This window comes from Pungitius pungitius, chromosome 12 (assembly GCF_949316345.1).
Source record: "Pungitius pungitius chromosome 12, fPunPun2.1, whole genome shotgun sequence".
Taxonomy (NCBI): Eukaryota; Metazoa; Chordata; class Actinopteri; order Perciformes; family Gasterosteidae; genus Pungitius; species Pungitius pungitius.
The window spans coordinates 3,822,125-3,842,617 of record NC_084911.1 but is presented as its reverse complement, the minus strand read 5'-3'; the positions used below and the strand labels follow the sequence as shown (position 1 = coordinate 3,842,617).

General features: G+C 45.9%; 1 protein-coding gene across 2 annotated transcripts; it reads left to right on the top strand.

Moving 5' to 3' along the window:
- Positions 1–3,264: 3,264 nt before the first annotated feature.
- On the top strand, positions 3,265–15,796 carry kmt5c (lysine methyltransferase 5C). Of its 2 annotated transcripts, none has more exons than XM_037476885.2 (9): positions 3,265–3,396; positions 3,859–3,991; positions 4,730–4,895; positions 5,059–5,168; positions 5,292–5,455; positions 6,987–7,006; positions 7,224–7,360; positions 7,460–7,605; positions 9,027–15,796. In XM_037476885.2, the coding sequence occupies exons 2-9, from the start codon at positions 3,879–3,881 to the stop codon at positions 14,258–14,260; spliced, it is 6,090 nt and encodes a 2,029-aa protein (XP_037332782.2). In that variant the 5' UTR covers positions 3,265–3,396; positions 3,859–3,878; the 3' UTR covers positions 14,261–15,796. The 2 variants fall into 2 exon arrangements, with proteins under 2 accessions (XP_037332782.2, XP_037332781.2); XM_037476884.2 differs by having other exon boundaries at positions 7,460–7,617.
- Positions 15,797–20,493: the final 4,697 nt, after the last annotated feature.

Below are 20,493 nucleotides of genomic sequence, written 5' to 3'. Positions count from 1 at the left end.
TTCTTTTTTTTTGTGAAATCAAGTGATTCCCAGTTTAAAAGCTACCACTTAATAGCGATCAGTACATTTTGTACGCTTTTTAAATTGTGCTGTGAAATGATATTTGCCAACAATGGGGAAGTCCTGGTGACAGCAGTCATTGTTCTTAGGTGCTTTTTATTTGAGTTAAGCATAAAGAGGGAGAGAATCAAAATAGAAATAAAATAATACAAATCTGTGTATCCTGGGAAAACTGTGAACCCCCCCCCACCCCCCCCCAAACATCACATTCCCTCCCCCACAAAATTCACATTGAAAAGTCACCTTTTGCCTGTTCATACAAAACGAACCGTCACAAACTGTCCATTGCGGTGGCATACAGGGTCTCCCCCGGTGAAGCAGCTCACACGTCATCATCACAGGCTGTCTAACAACTGGTGGAAAAAAATACATCCCCCCCCCCCCCCCTCCCTCCCCATTACATAAATGGTGGGAAGTTGGAACACGGCTGTCATCTCCGGGCCCCCACCAACGTGAGGTTTTTCAGCTCAGTACCTCAGAAATATAAATGTTTTTAAATAAATCTAATCTATAAAAGTAAGTTTTAGTCAAAATCCTGGGTGGCTTTCTAACAAACTTGCGTACAGTGCAACTAACTGCATCGAATATTATGTACTGTAGCAGAGGGCAGGGTGAAAAATAAAAAGATCAACTCAGGAAGTGACATTAAAATGAAAACAAGAAGAGGACATCATATTTCTATTCATGTAGTAAATGAATACACCGATAAACACCATAATGACAGGATATTCACAAGTCAGGTGACTTGCAGTTTGAGTCCTGTCTGATGGGAAGGAGTTGAGCCCGGATGGGGACCGAGGGATCTGCTGCTCTGAAGGTCCTTTTGATTTGAATCGTAAATGACGCAGGTCCACCTTTTTAAGTGGATAAAGTTGATCGTGTCAAAAGAGATCTAAAAATGTACAGAAATGTATGCTGTTGTTTTTAGAGCTTGAGATTGGGTCTTCAATAAATTAAAAACTAGGAGGTGGCTCCTGTTAAAGAAAATGTGTAGTGTTGCAACATGGAACTTGTAGATCTGTCTTCTGAATAAACGGTCCAATAAAGGCCAATCTCATGCTCATTTTCATAGCTGTATAAATATCTGCTTACAACATTTGTCACTAAATATATACTGTTATTACCTTTAAGAATCTGGTCTTTAACATTATTTTGTTCTGTTTCTACTGATAAATTTAAGGCTAGACACTGCAAGCTTATTAGGATTTTTTAATCAATCAGGGATGCTTGCACCATGCACTGTTGCTGGGTGCATATGAAATGATTAGATTATGACGGTTTAGGAAAAGAAACCACAAATTAACAGTATTTTTTATTTGCATTTAATTGGTTTTCAAATCAATCACAATTTGTCTCTGTTACAACATAAAAAATAAAACATAGAATTTGTATATTTGTGTCTCGTTTTCTTTTCAAATATGTCTGACTGCAATGTGACACAGTGTTAGAAGCACTCACACATTGGCACAGGGCGTGGAGTCCTTCGCTTTGTTTTCCCCTTCTCTCTCTCTCTCGCTTCCTCTCAATTTGCAGAGGCCAACTCTACTTTCTGTCAAACGGTTTTGCAGGAGTCAGCAGGATGGGCGACCTCTTCTTCATCCCTGCGTGTTGCGTTTACTTATTTAATTATTAAATGTCACCTGGCTCGGGCAGCACACAAACACGGACTCAAACGGAGACATTGAGCATGTTGCCTACCTCTTATAACAATGTACTGCATGCATGCCTTTGGAATTTGTATTAATATGACAATATACTTATTTTTAGTAAACATTCTGATAAAAAAGCTAAAGCATTTTTTTGTAGCACCAAATTCATAGAGAACACAATGCAGTAGTAGTTTCTGTTGGAACTTGCAGCACAAGCTGCCATCCTCTCTGGAATAGTTCTGCATATTTAAGAGCAATCAATGAGGGCAACATTCCTTACAGCAAAGTCACCACATGTCAGCTCGTTAATCCTCTTTTTGATTCATGAATCAGACTTTCGTGCGAGACTTTGCTGAACAGCAACACCACATTTGATATTTTCAGAGTGAAAGCTGAACATTGTGTGGCTGGTAAAGAGAAATAGTAATGTAATTATATTGGTTTTCACTATTAGTCCTTAGTAGTTGTTGTCGGTTAACGCTTTTTCAAATATTCAGTAGCACAATTATGGATTGTTTTCCTCTTGGTCTTCTTTATTTCCAGCAGATCTGAACACGGATTGTTCAACTTCCCCTTTCAGGCAGGTTCAAATGTACCTTATTTCGAATGGTATAAATTTACAAGCATGAATGTATTTGTACATCTTAAAATTTGCTAATTTGACTGGCTTTACGGCAGACGCTAATGCAGAACGAAAATTGTAATTTTATAATATACGAACACTACAGAACAACTCAGAATCTCACAAATACGGATGACGTCAAATTTAAAAAACAGAGGAGGTTTGCTGTTGAAATTTAAAAAGAATGACGACTTTTGACTGGCTCTCAAAAAATCGAATTGCTTAAGCCTTAATTAACCTCTGTCATTTGTAACAAACTGTCACAGGAATTTGTACTTCTCCGAAACAGACCCATGTTGAGTTATACACTAATAATGGAAATAAAGTGTGCTCAACAATCCCATTCGTAGCCATTTCATTTTCAGGGAATGAATAAAACGAAATCCTCATTATCAAATTATTAAAACAATTTGCTTCTCTTTTGAAGGAAAACAATGTTCAAATAAAATGTCATAATATACAGACATTTGATATTCACATTATCAACAGACCGATTGCAATATGTCACAATATTTGGAACAGAGACAACGTACAGCATGACGAGTTAGCTGTGCTTGAAAAAGATCCGTCTCGGTGAAATAAATACTCACCTCTCCTCTGTCCCAACATTGTAAATCTGAATGCTTGGACCCACCCATAAAAGATCTGATCAATCATAGAGCCTAAAACAAATCAACATGACAATTGAAATTTGCCTCAGCCAATAGCGGTGTACGTGGGCGTGGTCAACCCTAGTTCGGTTGCACCGGACATTGCCGATCAACTTTTGCTATCAGAAGAGCGTTGTGCAAAGCTAGTTAGCAAGCTACATAACATACCGGGTTTTGAGATTGTGTGTCGTAATTTGTTGTGCGTTTCTGCATTTTCTAATTCATCTTGGGATTAGCAGTTGTCAACAAACCCACAAATTCCAGAAGTGACGGGGGGTGGGGGGGGGACTCCATTTTTCTACGCGGCAGCCTGCAAGACGGCGGAAAGCTAGGCGCTTGTGTTGCTAGGCTAACTTCCCCTGCCAGATAAATTGTCTTCCTGGCGACCCTTTCGTAGAATACAAAAGACTCCCAGGTACGTTTTCGTAAAATAAAACGCCCCTATGCATCACCGGGAATGCATATTGCTTCACAGTTTGGCAGCTGTCTGATGCAGTTCATGTTACGTTAGCTGCTAGTGCTCCCATAATCTTAGTCTCGTCCCTCAGCTGATAACACTGCATATTTCCCCAGCGAGCTGACATGCTAAGCTAATGTGCTATGTAAGCTAATGTGCTATGTAAGCTAATGTGCTACGTAAGCTAATGTACGCTAGGTCACATTTCGCACTTTAACTTAGCGTCGTCATTGTAAACAGTATATCGATACGTAATAAAACATGCATTGCACCATAGGGGTTGAAAGCCTACTTAAACAAGTGCGACTGCCGCTAATGTTGTGTTAATTGCAGACTGGATCTGCTACGCTGCACAGCTGATGTATGATTGAGGTTTGTTGTTGTTGTTGTTATAGCGTTGCTTTGACCCTGTGACTGTAGCATGCTGATGGTGGGAGGCAATGGACGGATGCACTAGAATGAGTGTGAAGGAGCTGTGTGAGACCGATGACCTGGCCACCGGCTTGGTGCTGGACCCTCTGCTGGGCTTCAGCACCCACAAGATGAACATCAGGTAATCTGTCACTCAAGACATGGATGGATTCAATCAACATCAGAGTTCACATCGGTATCCAACCAATTGGTTATGAATTATTCCTGCTTTGTTATTACAAACATTTTCCCTACCTAATTAATCTGACAATAGTTGTTCAATCATTTACCCTCAGATAAATTACGGTCACAGACAAATGTGACCAATAATTCAAATGCGCTAAACAAATTGAGGTTACTATCATGTACGGCAATACAAAGCACTGATTTGATTTTGCAAAGGTTCTCATTTAAGAGGCTTCAACTAATTGTTCTAGCTCAAAAGAGTACATACTGTAATAGCTTTTAAGACTTTGATATCAGGATAAATAAACAAGATACTTGTGCCGTCCCTCCTTATTCACATGTCAGACCAATATTGGTCTTTGTTTTGATCATATTCACCTTGATGTTTTGCTTTTTCCACCTGCATGTGTGAAATGATCTACTATTTGAGGATAATTGATTAGTCATTTTAAAAAAGTGGTGTATTTGAGGCAGTCAGCAGAATATGCCCACAGATGGGTTGGCAGTGTGCTTCTAAATATCTTGAAATAGCAACGAAAAACATATATTTTTTAAATATATTGTCTGCTACTCTAAATTGAAGATAAAAAAAATGCATCCTTACAGCCTTACCTGAGATTAACACTGGGATTAGATCTTGTCCCTGTTCCTGCTCTTCTAATTTGTCAATTTCTACTTTTTTCGTCCTCTTTAGTCCCCCACCAGAGATCCGGCGTTGGGGTAACCTGAAAGAGACCCTGTTGCGCTTCCAGCGTACGCATGACTTCAATGCTACGTTTGAGGCACTGACCGTGGGTGAACCGGCTGGGGACTACTTTATTGCTTTGGGAAGCCATCGACAGGAGCTGCTGAGACAACACGTAAGCTAATGTATAAGCTTAAAAATCAGTGTAGATATAGAATAATCACAAGTTAAATGAGGAAGAAATGCATAGAACTTCGTGCCTGGAAGGCTCCTTTTTTTTTTTAGTTTCACTTTAGTGAGTGTGAGACCACAGTCCAAAACCTCTATGATGTCCGCAGGTGTACCGTTACCTCAGTGCCTTCCTGTTGGATAACGGTGTCAAGATAGAGTCCTGCGACAGATACTCCTCGGAGACCAACGGAGCAAAGATAACCTCCACAAGGCAATGGTAATCACTCGCGCATTGCATCGGTCACGCTTGCATGATGCGGAACAACAGCAGCTCCACCTCCGTGGCTGCGTGTGACTCCCCGAATTGCAGCTGTGTGACACTTGAACTGTCGCTCCGTAGGTTCGCGGGAGAGCGGGTGGAGGTCCTGCTCGGCTGCATAGCGGAGCTGAGCCCCGCTGACGGCACAGTGTTAAGGGCGGGAGTCAATGACTTCAGCGTGATGTATTCTACGCGCAAACGCTGCACTCAGCTTTGGCTTGGGCCGGCAGCTTTCATTAACCATGGTGAGCTCGTCGTCATACGCTACTCATTCTTTCCCAGCATGCACATGCAAACACACAGACACACACAGTAATCCAGTCGGAAAGAAAAAAAAACTATTTTCAAAACACAAATCATCCATCAACCGCAAACTTATTCCTATTTTTTTTATTAGTGTTTGACAGCAGTGTAAAATCATTGAACATGTATTAAATTATTCATTTATTAAATGCTTTCCTTCTACAGCTTTGAGTTCTATAGTCTGAGGTGACAAACATCAGAGCCTTCATCATCAGTACAGGAGAGGGGGCCTGATCATTTTCTCACCAGTCACCTCCACACTAAAATTGATCGTATTCATTCATGATAAATTGTGATGAAAGAGAACAATTTGTTTACAATAATAACTTATAAACCTTGGGAAACCAGATCCTCTTTCACAAATCACCCCAAACATCTGTTTATCTTAAAAGACTGTGTTCATTCGAAAGGTCACAAACTAAGACGGGCCATTATTTGAATTTTCCAAACATTAAGTTACTTTCCATCTATGACAAATAGTCTTGTGTAAGTGTGTCGCACAACGTCTTACTTCCATCAGCAATTCTTTTCTCAACAGGGAAAACCTATTTTGTCCATTAGGTTGTTAATAAAGCATTTTATTTAGTTTTCCTGTGTCTGTTGTTTTAAAAATCAGCACATTTCTGGTAAATCTGAAGCTACGACCAATTGTTAAGTTACTGATTTAAAGAGTTGAAGTTTCAAATTCCAAGAAAAGCCAATGTGTTTCAAAGTTATTTATCTTTTTCAGAAATCACAAAAATCCTTCCTTATGATTTATGAACAAGACTAAGACTGCTTTGTGTATTCAAGACTTCAGCAATTATCTTTCATCTTGGCAACTCTTACTTGTTCCCTGCAGCATCAGCAGAGTTTGTTGAAACCAAATGTATCATAAACTAATTTAGCATTAAAAAGAAAATGTTCCTTGATTATCATAAATAATACAAATGCATGCTCTTAAATACTGTCACAAATCCTAAATAGCCCAGTGCAGAGCTGAAATTGCTAATTTATTAATCATTATTCTCCTTGTATTGATTAGCAGGAAATTAGTCCACAACAGTCTGATGACTTGATAAATTGATTATGCGAAACGTCACTGGTTTCAGCTTCTAAAAGTTCAATGCTGAATTCTGGTTTCTTTTATCTTCAATTGAAAATGTACTATGTTTTGGGATTAGGACTCTTTAAAAAAGAAAAGACATCCAAGGAAACGGTCAAATAAATTTCTACAGATGAGCAAAAGCAGCCTGCTCTTCATGTAAAATGTAATATGATTTACAGAATTGTGAGTTAATTCTTCCACTAAGAAAAGAAAGATCTTTTCATAATGTTTCAGAGTTAACCTCTAGGCCTTTGAGCCTTTTGCTAAACACGTTGTCACATGTCAGCTGATCAACAAAAGACACAATTCATTGCTACGATTTGATTTTAATCATTTCAATCTTTTTATCTGTTTTTCCTATTATTGCCTGGTCTTCTGCGATGAAGACTGCAAACCAAACTGCAAGGTAAACAGCCATGTTTGTTCATCACCTGCACTAAAGACATTTGACAATTGGATGTGATTGTTGTAAAACTCCAAGTCCAAATCTAGTAACTGCCATTGTGACATCTTGAGAATTGCACTCTCTTCACGTTTAGCTGCTCTGTCTTAATGTATCCCATGGGCCAACCAACCTTTTGTCTTTGTCTTTTTTTTTTTTTTTTTTTTTTTACCCGCCCTAGTTCGTCCCCGGGGAGAAGAATATCGCGTGTGTCGAAGCCATTCGACCAATCTCACCTGGGGAGGAGATCACGTGTTACTATGGTGCCAGCTTTTTTGGGGAAGGCAATGAAATGTGTGAATGCTGCACCTGTGAGAGGTGTGTCCATCATTTTATTCTGACATTGCCTTTATTGTAGATGGCACGTACTTGACGCTAAAGACTTTGTTCATCACATCCATTTGGACTGTGCTTTAGGAATGGAGAGGGTCACTTCAAACACAGGGGGAAGCAGCCCGAATGTGAAGAAACAAAGGATCCTGTGGAGCAAAAGTACCGCCTGAGAGAGAGATATCTTCGTCATCACAAAGAGAAGAGGCCGATAATACAAGGAATCCACTCAGGTATTTTTAAAGGTAACCACTATAGAATTTGCTTTCTCAAATCAGTCAAAAAAGCAGTGCAATGATAACTTAAATATTCTATGTACTGTGCAACAAAGCAGATATCAAAGTGAGTTAATTCAAACAGAAGAGCGGCATTTCCTGCTTCCTAAAAGTCCTTTTGGCTCCTCAGAAGTTGCTCTAAATCAACCAATATGAATATTAACTGTACACTGCAAATACAATTCTAAACATCATGATCAGCTGACACCTCTGCTGTTTTACACCTCAAACGAGATCAAGCCGATGCACTGAGTGAGATGTTAAGTGAGGGATAATGCACTACAGGGTGTCCATTATCAAGAATAATTTAATAAAATGCCTTCGTGCTGTACATGCCTTCCTAATTATGGACACCCGAAAGAGCAGAAATGCTTTAATGTAATGGTTACCTGCAGAACACATTCATTGATATTATTTATTTATATTATTATATTTTCATGCGTTTTGCAACAAAATTCTAAAGTTTTTCACAATGCATTGACTCTGTTTCCCTGTTAACCAGGAGGCGTTGCTAACCCCTGGAAAAATGAGTACCATCCCATAATATTCTTATGCAGTGCATGGGAGTCAAGTGCCCTGATTAACTTTGGTTCACTTCTTGGAAACACAGAGGAGGGTTCAATGGTTCTGACATTGCTGTGATTTAGTCATCCAGAGACTGTTTGAGTATTTTGGGCCCGTTTTGGGAAGCAGATTGTGTTGCTTCCTCATGACCCAATAATTCAATGTAGCATGTAATCTGGCAACATGTTTCATCGTTTACTGCAATGTTGCATAATCCTGAGGAAGCACTTTGGTCCCTAAAAAGACCATTTGTAATTTTAATACTCAACTTAAGTTGCCTTGACTTCCTGAAACTTTAATTTTCTCGCATGCCTTCAAGGATAAAAAAAAAGGATTTAACAACAGTAAAACAAAAGATCCATTTACAAACTCTCACACAACTCGTGCAGTATAATGCAAGAGATCATCTATTGAGGATAAATTGCTCTGTTCTTATCTGGCATGAGAGCTGGACATTTTATTTACAAAAAACATAATTTCCTTTGCTTCAAACTTCACTTACTGTTAATTTTCCAAGGTGTTGTAATGTAAGTTCAGGTTGTATACGGATAAATAATAGAACATTTGATTTTTTTGTTTTTATTAAACCCATTTAGTGTCTGGAAACTCCTATTTCACTGCTAACTGTGATGTGTTTTGGGTCTAAGGTCATTCATTATGTGTTACTTCCTGGTAAAGATTCACATCCATTGAATTGATTAGAAATGTCATTCTGGTCATTATTTTACTGCACTGCTTATGATAAACAAACATGCACACTAGCAAAATAAATGATTCAAGTTTAACTGCTTCCTTTGTTGTCTTCTTTCCAACAGCCATCCCCTCAAGGAATTCCTTCACCCAGCAGATGAGGAGAAACGCCTTAAAGAACAGAAAATTTAGTCAAACGAAGAAGTGGAGACGAGAGAAGCACAGGCGATCGGGAAAGAACCCATTGAAATCCTTCACAGTCCAACAGTATCAGACACTTCTGTCCCAATTCACCCTGAGGGACCTCAGAATCAAAGTACGCCGCCACTCGGTGGACTTCTTGCTCAAGTGTAAGGATCCAAAAAGCAAAGAAAGAGCTTACCTTCGACGCTTGGAAGAAGGGAATCCAAAAGACAACATTCTTAATTCGAATGGTGACGCGAACAACAAGGTCAACGTGAAGCCTTTCTCCCCAAAATCCTCCATGTCGGTCCAGCAGAGGAGTGGACCTGCAGCCAGCAGCTCAGGCCCCGATGAGACGTCTGTCCGGGTGGCGGCGAGACGGGCAGTTCCCCAGAGGTGCTCTTCGAGAACCAGAAGCATGGTTCAAACCTCGCTCGCACGCCCAGCGGGGTCCAGGGACGCGGCCGGCGCCACGGCTGAAATCGACAAAACCTGCGGCGCGACAGGACACGACGGCAGCGTCGAACCCCGCGTCGCCGACGGGGCTCAAGACCCAGCAGCCGCGCCCCCGGGGCCCAGGGTCACCAGAGCGTCGTCCACGGCGGAACCCGCCCGCGGAGCAAAGCGGGCCGGGGACGGCCCGCCGGTCTCGCTGAAGCAATACCTCACCGTCCGCCTAACCAGGCTGTCAAGTGTGCCAAGTGTGAAAAAAGAGGAGATCCCCGAAGGCCGGGCCGGCAGAGCGGAGTTAAGCGGGAGGGCCAGGCAGAGCCGGTGTACCGCGCCGACGGTAGAGTCAGGGAACAAAAGGGTGTCCAGATCTCGGCGGCGGCGGCGGCGGGGAGGAGGAAGTAGTTCAGACGCCGGCACAGCGGAAGGTAACGGAGGGGTGAGGGAAATGTTTTTCAAGGCCGTCGATGCGGCGAATTTAGAGGCGGTGCGAGCCAGCGGGTCGCCGGGCGGTTCATCCCACGGAGAGACTGGGGGGAACGGCGAGGTTATCGGAGTGCAGACGAAGGAGGAAACCGATGACACGCCGAGGGGGCAGCCGCACATCGAGCAGAAAGAGGAGAAAGACGCTGAAGTTGCAATTGTGGAATGTAAAAGTAAGATGGTGATGGAGGAGGTGAAAGAGTCGGCGTGTAAAATAGTCCCCAGTGAAAAAACAAGAGCAGAAAATTACCAACAACGTGTTAAAGATCTAGTCGAGGACGGAGTTGTGGAATTATCAGAACAAATTGCGAGGAGTGTAAGTAAAGAGCCGGCAAGTAGGCAGGAAGAGGATGTTGTCATAAAGCAGGCGAAGGTTTTGCTATCTGATATTTTAAGAAAAGATAAATCCTTCATAGATAAAACATTACAGGGAGACCTCGTAGGAAGATTGTTTTCTCCTCCTGCTTCCAAGAAGACGCAAAGTGCCGAGGACGAAGACAAACGGACTGAACTCAACGGAGGCTCAACGCAGAGGAGGATCACGCGTCGGCGAAAGGTGAGGCCGAGGGCGGCGAAAACGAAAGGCAAGCAAAGCACCGGCGGACGCTTCAGCAAAGAGGCCGCAGCCGCAGGGAAGACGGAGTCGAGCGAGGGCCGTCTGCAGCTGGAGGCCCCGCGGCGGGACGGTGACCCGCCGGCCAGCCGCCTTACCCAACTACCTCACGGGTCGCCCGTCTCTACGAAAGCTGTGACGAAACCGCTGTCGGACGCCAGCCCACAGCCGCACACCCAGTCCAACATACCTCTGAAGAAACGCACGTTTCGAAGCTCTGTGGAAATAGACTCTGAACAAGGTTTGACTTCTGATTTGGCGTCAGATCAAGCTTCCAAAGGAGCCGCGGCGCTGAAGCCGGCGCCATCGGCGGCGGCGGAGCAGAAGCAGCAGCAGCAGCAGCAGAAGCAGGTCACGTGTTCGGGGGAGAGGCCCAACGGGAAAAGACACGTCAAACGCAGGAGAAGGACTACCGAAATCCAGAGGCTAAACCCCCAGAAGATCAGCAAGCAGAACTGCTTCAGGCGAGTGCTGCGGTCCCGAGCGGCTGAAGCTCAGCGAGGCCACCTGTTGAAGAAAGTTAAAAAGTGTAAAACGGAGAGGCCGGAAGAGGACGACCCCCGTCGGGATGGAGCGCCACGGTGTGACCCGCTCGCAGGGGAGAAAAAAGCCGCCGGCCCGGGGCCCCGGGAGGAAGCTGAGGGGGCCACGTTAATCCAGCAGAGTGGTTTGGGGGAGACGAAGCCAGGCATCGATTTAAAGATCCGGTTCAAGAGGAGGAGAGGCAGAGTGTGGGAGATGCAACGGGCAGGATTGGAAAACATGGCGTTAAAAACGGAAAGGGGAGACGAGTTGCTGACCTGCGACCCGTTCAAAGCTATTATGGATTCTGTATCAATCTTAAACCTGGAGATGGAGGCGGCCCAGGCGCACGTGCACGCTAGTAAGAAGTCAAAGAGCCGGTTGCACCATTTGAAAAGAAGGGGCCAGAGGCTGTCCGAAAGGAAGGCAACTATCGCAGCGTCGAGCGTCAAATCCGACAAAGACCTGAGAAGCGCGCGCCCGGCCGGCGACACGCCCGGCCACAGAGTAGAGGCTAAAGAGAAGCTCGACAAGGAACTTCTTCCAGGTGGAGCCAAGCTGCTGGCAGAAAAACCCGAGAGCTGTAAAACGGACGTCGACGCGTCCGTCGTAGGGAGAGAAACCAAAACGGAGGATTGCTTCACGAGGAGTTGCTGCTTGTTTGGATCCGAGTCGCTGCACAAACTGGAGCCTGAACTGGATCCAGATGGTCTTTTGTTACCAGTGATGAAACTGCGCAGAAAGACCGAGGACATTTGGGAGGTGGACAGCAAAGGGGGGCTTTTACAAACCGAACTTAAAGTGAAAAAAGAGCCAAAAGGTCCACATTTAGGGAAACAAAACAAAGGAGGCCTCGACATCAGCAAGCTCAAAGAAGAGTTCCCGTCGCAGAGGGCGAACGGCAGCGCGTCCCCCCTGAAAGCCGAGCCGCCGCCCTTCTGCCTGTCCCTGTCCCCGCTGTCCCTGTCCTCCCCCATCAACAACGACAAACCCGACGCGACGTCCTCGGCGCCGGACGCGATCCCCCCCGAGCGGCCGGAGGCCAACTGCGGCGGGAGGAAACCTCGGCACAAACCGGAGAGGCCGCGGAACCGCGGCGCCGCCGAGGCGCCCGCCGGCAGCCTCGGCCACACCCTCCAGCAGATCGACAACAGCCTCTTCAGGCTCTGCGAGGGCCTCTGCTCGTCCCAGACCCTGGAGAAGCCGGCGGCGTGTCCCGGCGCTCCGAGTTGCGTCGTCCAGCCCCCGTCCCACTCCACCCCCCCTCCCTTTGCGGCGGCGGACAACATGCTCTCCGGGGAGCCCAGCTTCACCAACTGCTGCGACGACCTCCTGGACTTCCAGTGCCTCAACTTCGAGGGCTACTACCAACCGCAGAACATCCTCCCCTCGTCCCCGTCGGACCTGTGCTCGCTCGACCCGCCCACGGACCCCTTCAGCAGCCCCCTCTCGCACAGCCCGTCCGACACGTGGGCGACCGAGACGCCGTACCTCGGCCCCCCCAGCCCGGGGAACAACTTCACCAGCGAAGACCTGCAGTTCTTCCCGGGTCTGATTTCTTCCAAAAGCGAGTCGGCCCCGGCGGAATGCGAAGCGAAGGACGGCGCCGCCGCCGCGCCCCCCAAAGACAGGATCCAAGTCAACCCCGCTTTCGCGTTTTCGGCACCGGGCGTCTCGGACTTCACCGCCAAGGATCGACTGCTGAGCAAGAATCCGGGAATGAGGCTGCCCCGGGACGACCTCAGGAGCCAGTCCTACGCCGTGGTCGGCAAGCCTCGGGCGTTCGGCGCCCCGCCCTCCTCCTCCTCGGCCGCGCCGTCGCACCAGCAGCAGCAGCATCAGCAGCCGCCGGGCGGCGCCAGGGCGGGCGCCGGTCAACCCAAGTCCCAGCCGAGCTTCAAAACCCAGGGCCCCTTCCACCGCACCATTCCCAGTAAGCCGCAGTCGTTTTCCAGCGTGCAGCCGGGCGCGCCCCGAGGGATGGCGCCGAGCTGCTTGGGTAAACCCGCCCCGCCGTCCCAGGTGTCCAACCGGTTCCTCGCCCCGCAACTCTTCACTGTGAAAACCCCCCCCGACAACCCCTTCAAGTTCCACGAGAAAGCCTCGACGGTGATCCACAGGGTGCTCAAGTATCAGGGCGGGAACCCGACTCCCAACTTGTACAGCGCGCCGTGCAAAGACGCCACGGCCGACTCGTCCAGAACGCTCGGCGCCAAGCCGGGCGGCGGCGCCGCCGAGAGGACGCCGCAGAGTCAAAAAGTAGACGGCCGTCACAAAGACCACGTCCCCGTACCGGGGTTTGGAAAAGACGTCGGCCACCTTGGTTCCTTCGGCAGGTCCAGTTCTCATTTCAACAGTTCCTCTTTCCCCCAGTCGTTCCTCAGGAGTAAGGCGTCCTCCGACCGGCTCGACGGCGCCGAAGCCAACGCGGCGTACAAAAACCTCCCGCCGCTGCCGAGACCGTTCTTCTTCCCCAGCAAGCTGTCCGACGGCTACCCGCCACCCCAAGACAAAAAGTCCAACCCGTCGACCTCCGACAAACACCAGCCATGTTACACCCAGCACGACCCGTTTGACTTCAGCTTCGGCCCGTCTCCTTCGCCGGCGCCGCAGCACAACAACCCGCAGGTGGGCCACGGCGCACCTTCCGCCACGCCAGCACCAGCAAACAAGCCTCAGCCCTCGGCCGCCTCCTTCCCTTACGGCTGTCAAGGTCCTCCTTACGTGCTGAACTTCAGTGGCGACCATTCCCTGACCCTGGGCTTGAGGGACGGGGTCGAGGGCTACCCGGGACTGGGCTCCGCCAACTACACCTACCACTGTCTGATGGAGCCGTCGGGCACCCAGGGGAGGCTGGTCCTCGAGCCCTGCGGGCCCCAGGTGTCCAACCCGGGCTCCTTTGCCATGGGCGGATTTTCGGGGCTCAGGGGTCAAGACGAGCAGTGCAGGAAGGACCCGCAGCCGCCGTGCCACCCCGGGGAGCACCAGGGCGCGTCCCACTACGGCCCGGCGCCGTCCTCCCACTCCATGGGTGCCTCCAAACCCAAGAGGGTGAGGTTAGTGGTGACGGACGGCACTGTAGACTTGGACCTTCAGTACTCGGATTGAGTACCTGTTCTCACTGGATCCCGGGTTTCAATATGTTTTTTTTTTTTTTTTTGTTAACACTGTACTTCATGGTCCAGGTCATTGTTTTTGATGGACTGTTAGTGTATGAATGGATTGTACAGAGTTTTGTGTAAAACAAGCCTATTAGTGTGTTTTAGCTACTGTATCGTTTTTTTTTTAAAGAAATTAAATATCCACTACGATTTGCTGAGCATACCAAATTCATGCATTAAAGATGCATAAAGGAAAAAAAAAATCTATTTGTGACTAGGAGTTTGAAGTGGCCCTGTAAGCCCTCTTACTGTACTGTAACATAGCTGTATTACCTTCCTACTCCACGTGTGGCAGTAGAGAGGAGAGCCAGCTTCGCCCCTTGGTACTTGAAATCGGTGGGATTTAAAAAGGCAGCTTTGTGCCTCGTTCTTTAACATGTTCTTGTGACTTTTTGAAGCACCCGTTTAAAGTGTCCACCCCACGATTTTGTACTCCGTAGGATCTTTTCTCATTTTGTGTGTAACTCAAGTGTGTGTGTGTGTGCGTGCGTGCATGCGTGTCTCGAGGGATCAAAGCTAAGTGTGTTGTAGTGCTGTGACAGATTTTTAGTAAGATCATTAGTCATTAGTGCATTAATGAAATGGGTCGTGCATGAACAGTAAAGTGTCACCCTGACTGAAGTGATATATTTATACTCAAGGAAAGCTCTACTGGGTGAAGACATGAATGGCAGCTTTCAACAGCTGCTCCTTGAGGACTTTTGTGGATGAGTGAGTGTGAGAAACTACAGCATGTGTTGTTGTTTTTTTTCTTGTTTTGTTTTAAGCCAGTTGTGCTTAAATAATTGAGGTATAGTACAATGTATTTGTAATGGGATTTCTCCCAGTTGGAAATATTTCAATTTCACTCAAGAAATCTGACAATCTTCTCACAGAGTAACTCGACGTTTGTCCGTTTCTATTTGGTCTTTTTCCAAAGGAATTTATCATTATTGTTATTATTATTGTTATTACACATAAAGAACAGACGTATAAGTTACGCATCACCTGCAATAGTTCCTGCTACGTTGTCGGCGATGGACATACGAACTCTAGAGTACAGAGGTCTCTGCTGTAGGTTGTCCCCGCAGCAGAGACGTTGTCCCGACGTCTGTCCACCCCGTTTGACGTCGGTCGGGAGGAGAGCGACTGCACAGCCTTTCATTACCACCCTGTCCTGTCTTGATAAGGAAAGGCCAATTATTTATTTTAATATCCTCGTCCTTGAAATGGTGCTTTAATGTAATTTATATTTCACATTGATTGTTCCAACTATTAAATGTTTTTTATTCTTATTTAATGGGAATAGTACTGAACAGAATATTTACATTGAGTATTTAATTTCACAGCCATTGACATTTTATCCAATGTTTCAATTGTTACAGGTATAAACTATCTCGGTTTTGTTTTTTTTCTAATTGGCAATTGGTCTTGCTGAAAATATGCTGTACAAATGTACAAATGTAGCCTATATCATTAAAGACAATTAATTCTTTTTTTTGTATTTTGTGTCCATGACTGCTTAATACCTCCCAGAGACCACAAAATGGGATTTTTATTTGACATATTATAACATGTTGACGTGATTGATCATGTAATAATTAATTTGATTAGTTTGAGGCATTCCATTATGTCTACTACCATTTAGAGGCTGCACCATATTTCATTTCTACATCTGCCCAAACCTAAAGACGTATCCTTTGATAGTAATTATGTCTGGAATAATCTATGCTGCATTCTTCTTTTAATTCTGTTTAGGGCTTCTCATAATCCGGTGCATCCATCTCATAATGCAAAATAGCCCTTAATTTGAGTTCATTTTATTTGTCTGTTACATGACCCCGTTGCAAAAGCACTGTATGCACATCACGCCGTTTTCTCTGGTCTTCCTTCCTGCTGTGATGTCTCTGAATTCTAAAGTCTAACCTTGTTCATCCTCCTGGATTAGTGCTCAAACCTTCGCCTCCTTCCTCACTCCCTTCACTTTGATTCTACGTAACCGGCGTTCCTTTTTCTTCTTCCCCTCGATTGCGCTGCTCTCTGCGTGACCCACTTTGGATTTTCTTTCTAGCTCTCAGCAGCAGCTGAGCAGTCAATTCTGATGCCAAATTTAACAGTCTTCTCATGATGAGGACAGAGAGAGAGTGGGATTATTTATTTTAGTGAGTGAGGGCGTCTCGGAGATTGCTACTGTAAAAATACATGTTTATTTTACTTGGTCTGATGTGACCATTAATCATGCATTGATTTTGCTTGAAGCATCATAAAAACATTACTTTTATTTCCTTTTAACCAGTGGTGGAAGAGACAGAGTGCTGGTTGTGCAATAAACAAGTCTCCTGTGACTGATACCTTATTAAATTGGATATAATTAACTTGTTAAAACTAATGCTTCATTGGATTAGACAGATTTGAGGGAAAGCAATAATAATTGCAATCATTTCCACTATTGAATTTACACAAATTATGGAACTTTCGACAAAGTTCAGGAAAAATAGCATGTTAATATGATATTTAAATGTAACCCAAGATTCCATCCTGCTAAACTCTCAGTATTATTTCATTCATTGTCTTCAGTAACAGAGAAATTAAATCAGGATTTACATTTAATGAAGTTAAGCTCTTGTTGCTACGCACCACATCGGCCTTTAAAGGATGCTCATTGTGGTTGCCATGGCACCAGGATGATCTGCTAAAGACAAAGTATGTATGAGATGTGGAGCGAAGTAGGACAAATTGGGTCGAAACCCACTGGTTTAATCTTAAAAGTAAGAAAAGATTAACTGTACTGTCCTGTTGGGAAAAGAAAAGGGGCTCCATCCCCAGACACACAGCCAATATGTCATATGTCATTAACTCAAATTCGTGTGTCACGTGTCACGATCGTAGCCCGCCACGTGACGGTTGCGCTGTGGCAGCGGCCCTGGGAAATGGCTGACGCCGCTGTGGAGTGCTTGGACCACCGTCAGCAGTGCAGCAGTCATCCTCGTGACGAAGGAGCAACGAGACACACAAAAGAGTTTGTAACCCCTAGGAAAGAAGAAGAAAAAAAAAGGCTGGTTTTTGGGAGGAGAGAGGCCTCAGAAAAAGGGAGGTTCATTATTTGCCATGTGACGGATAGCAGAGGCTCCGGATGCCCTGCTGCTGGCTGAGGTGCATTAGAGTAAATGATGACTGTAACAAAACCCTGTGTGTGTGTGTGTGTGTGTGTGTGTGTGTGTGTGTGTGTGTGTGTGTGTGTGTGTGTGTGTGTGACAGAGGGGGCTGAATAAATATGTCGGCTGCACAAGCGGGGGATATTGCTCTTGTGATTATTATAGCAATCCTTCTTTATTAGGTCTGACTGGCTGCTATTAAGGCGACTCCCCCTCCTTCTCCTTGTATAACCCGCAGTTTCTCGGGGTGTTTTTTTTTTTTTTGATGAAGCCTGGCAATCGTTTCCACCTTCCTGCCACCTGTTTAACAACTGGGGGTCCTGCTTGAACACAACCTCAACGCAAACCAGATGTAAAGGACAGAGGTGGGATCAAGTCACTGTTAGGCAAGTCACAAGCAAGTCTCAAGTCATTGCCCTCGAGTCCCGAGTCAAGTCGAGTCAAAGACGAAGCAAGTCCCAAGTCGAGTCACAAGTCGTACCATTTTAGTTTCGAGTCATTTCGAGTCCTTTTATTATAGTGGGGACGGGGAACCCTGGGTGATGGTGCGCTGCCTCACAGACCTAGACTACGAAGGGAAGGGCAATGGTGGATCGACTGTGACTGTGTTATAGTACTGTAACGCTCACCCCAATGCTGCAGCGTAAATAAGGAGGCGATGACTGGCTTGCAACTCCGCTGCATTTATTTATATAAAACAACTCAACTTCGGTCACTTGGCCGTCACCACGCCGAACGAACACTTCCGCATACACGGCCCCCCAAAACTCGGGTTGTCTCGCGTAACTACAGCTGGTAACGGAGCATAACGTGAACACATGCAACATCTGCATAACTGATTAACTAATAACTTTAACTCAGCTCATTACACTACTTTAAAACGGACGTTGACATAATGTTGGCGAGGATTTCCATCGGAGTCTGAATCCGGGTTCAAAAATCCCGATTTTTGTAACCATGGACGAGCTGTCTCGTTGATACGGTCAAATGGACTGCAGTGATTGGATGTTGTGCAGGCAGCGCGCGCTCTCTGCATACAGGTGGCGCACATTTTTTTGACTGATGCAGATAAACAGAGCGGCGCGGTGGTGTGAAAATGTTTTCCCCCAGTTTTCATGGGAAGTAGCAAGTCTTCTCGAGTCAAAGGGCTCGAGTCCAAGTCAAGTCACGAGTCATCGGTACTCAAGTCCAAGTCGAGTTGCAAGTCTTTGTACGTTTTGTCGAGTCGAGTCTCAAGTCATCAAATTCATGACTCGAGTCTGACTCGAGTCCAAGTCACATGACTCGAGTCCACACCTCTGGTAAAGGAACCCGATAGATCAGCTCAATGCTTTTGGTACCCCTGCGAGAACGGTACCTGCTCGTGAGTCATTGGCTGGAGGAGGAGGAGGTGGTGGACGGGCCCCCGCCGTGCGAGGTTTTTCGTTTCGTTGGCGTCACTTTCTAAAAGGCCAGCTCGGAGCTGATGGAGGTAAAGTGACAGGTGGCGACGAAACCTGTAATTATTCACACCACTTTCGCGGGCGAAGAAGTCAGGGGGGGGGGGGGGGGGGTTCGCCATGTGGTGGAGTCATTCGCTTTACTGAAACACGCAGCCGCCTCGGCGTTTGTTAGCGACGTTATGTAAATCCAGGTGTGGATGGAGCCAGATGTTATTTAGAGCTGCTAAGAATCAGTTGACTGACAAAAAGGAAAAACACCCAGCTTCTCTTTCGTGATATTTATGCTTTGTGTCTTTGTTTTACAATTTGGTAGATTTAATATGTTTACGGGTGAAGTCATACCATTGTGACACCCCCTTGTGCTGAAGGACGCTGATTTCCTGTGTTTCATTGAGCAATGAAGCCCTGTATGATTATTAGATTAGATTAGATTATTAACCAATACCAACATTTCAACCTAGATCTAGACCTCTAGAACATAGAGGACCGACAACATAAGAGTTAAATGACCGTCTGCAAGATCAAATGGACCGGCATAAATCTGGACATTCTTCAGCAGAATAAAAATCAAATAAAGATTTAGAAGAAGGCACATGGGGACAGAGAAAAAACATCCCAAGAGGTTTGTGTTGGAAAAGTCCTGCTTCATGTTATAATTATAATAATTCAAACAACCAGAAGCTGTAGGACCTGGCATCATCATGGATCTAGTTACACTTCATCCACGTGTCACCATGTGACAAGCGGAGCGATTGCAGGAAACAGACAGTTTCACAGCAGATGTTTCCCCTGAAGGTCTTTTCACTGAAGCTTCTGACTAACCGAGGCCCACCAGCTCAGACAGGTTGTAACTGCATCATTGACCCCGATACATGATGACCCCTCCCCTCTTCTGCACCCTCATCCCCGACAATGAAAAGGGCTTTTTAGTCCACGAAGAGCCGCGAGGCGAGTTCCACACGCTTCACTCCTCGCTGATGGAGGAGTAGGTTTCTACAGGCGAAGGCTCCCTCTCCGCCCACAGTCCCCCCTTCCCTCTCCCTTCTCTACGTATGGTAATAAGCATTGCAGCAAGTGGCTTCCCTCCTCCTTCTCATACACATCTCTTTCATTCCTAACTCATACATCCGTGTGTGTGTGTGTGTGTGTGTGTGTGAGAGAGGACACACATGTTGGCTGCACTACTTCAGATTGTGCTGTTCTGTATCTTTCGATTTAGGAAACAACCTTTTGGGTCGTGGATGCAATGTGTTCAAAATGAGAAATGCCGCTGTAGTTGTAAGAGTGTGTTTTTTTGTGGTTGTTGCATGATAATTGTAGGACAATCTTTTTCGCGTGTGTGTGTGTGTGTGTGTGTGTGTGTGTGTATGTGTGTGTGTTTAGCGTGTGTGTCTTCTTTGGTGCTCTCAGTTCAGACAGAAGGAAAGACAACTGAGTTTTTAACAGCCAAGAGACTGACTCTAAAACATCAAAGAGGGGGGGGGGGGTAGATAAAGAGAGGGAGGGGTGTGCACTGTAACCGGGTAATCATGGAGGAGACGGAGATGGTGGGAGGATGAGGGGGGGGGGGGTAAGAGAGAGCGAGAGGTATGGATGGGAGGGCT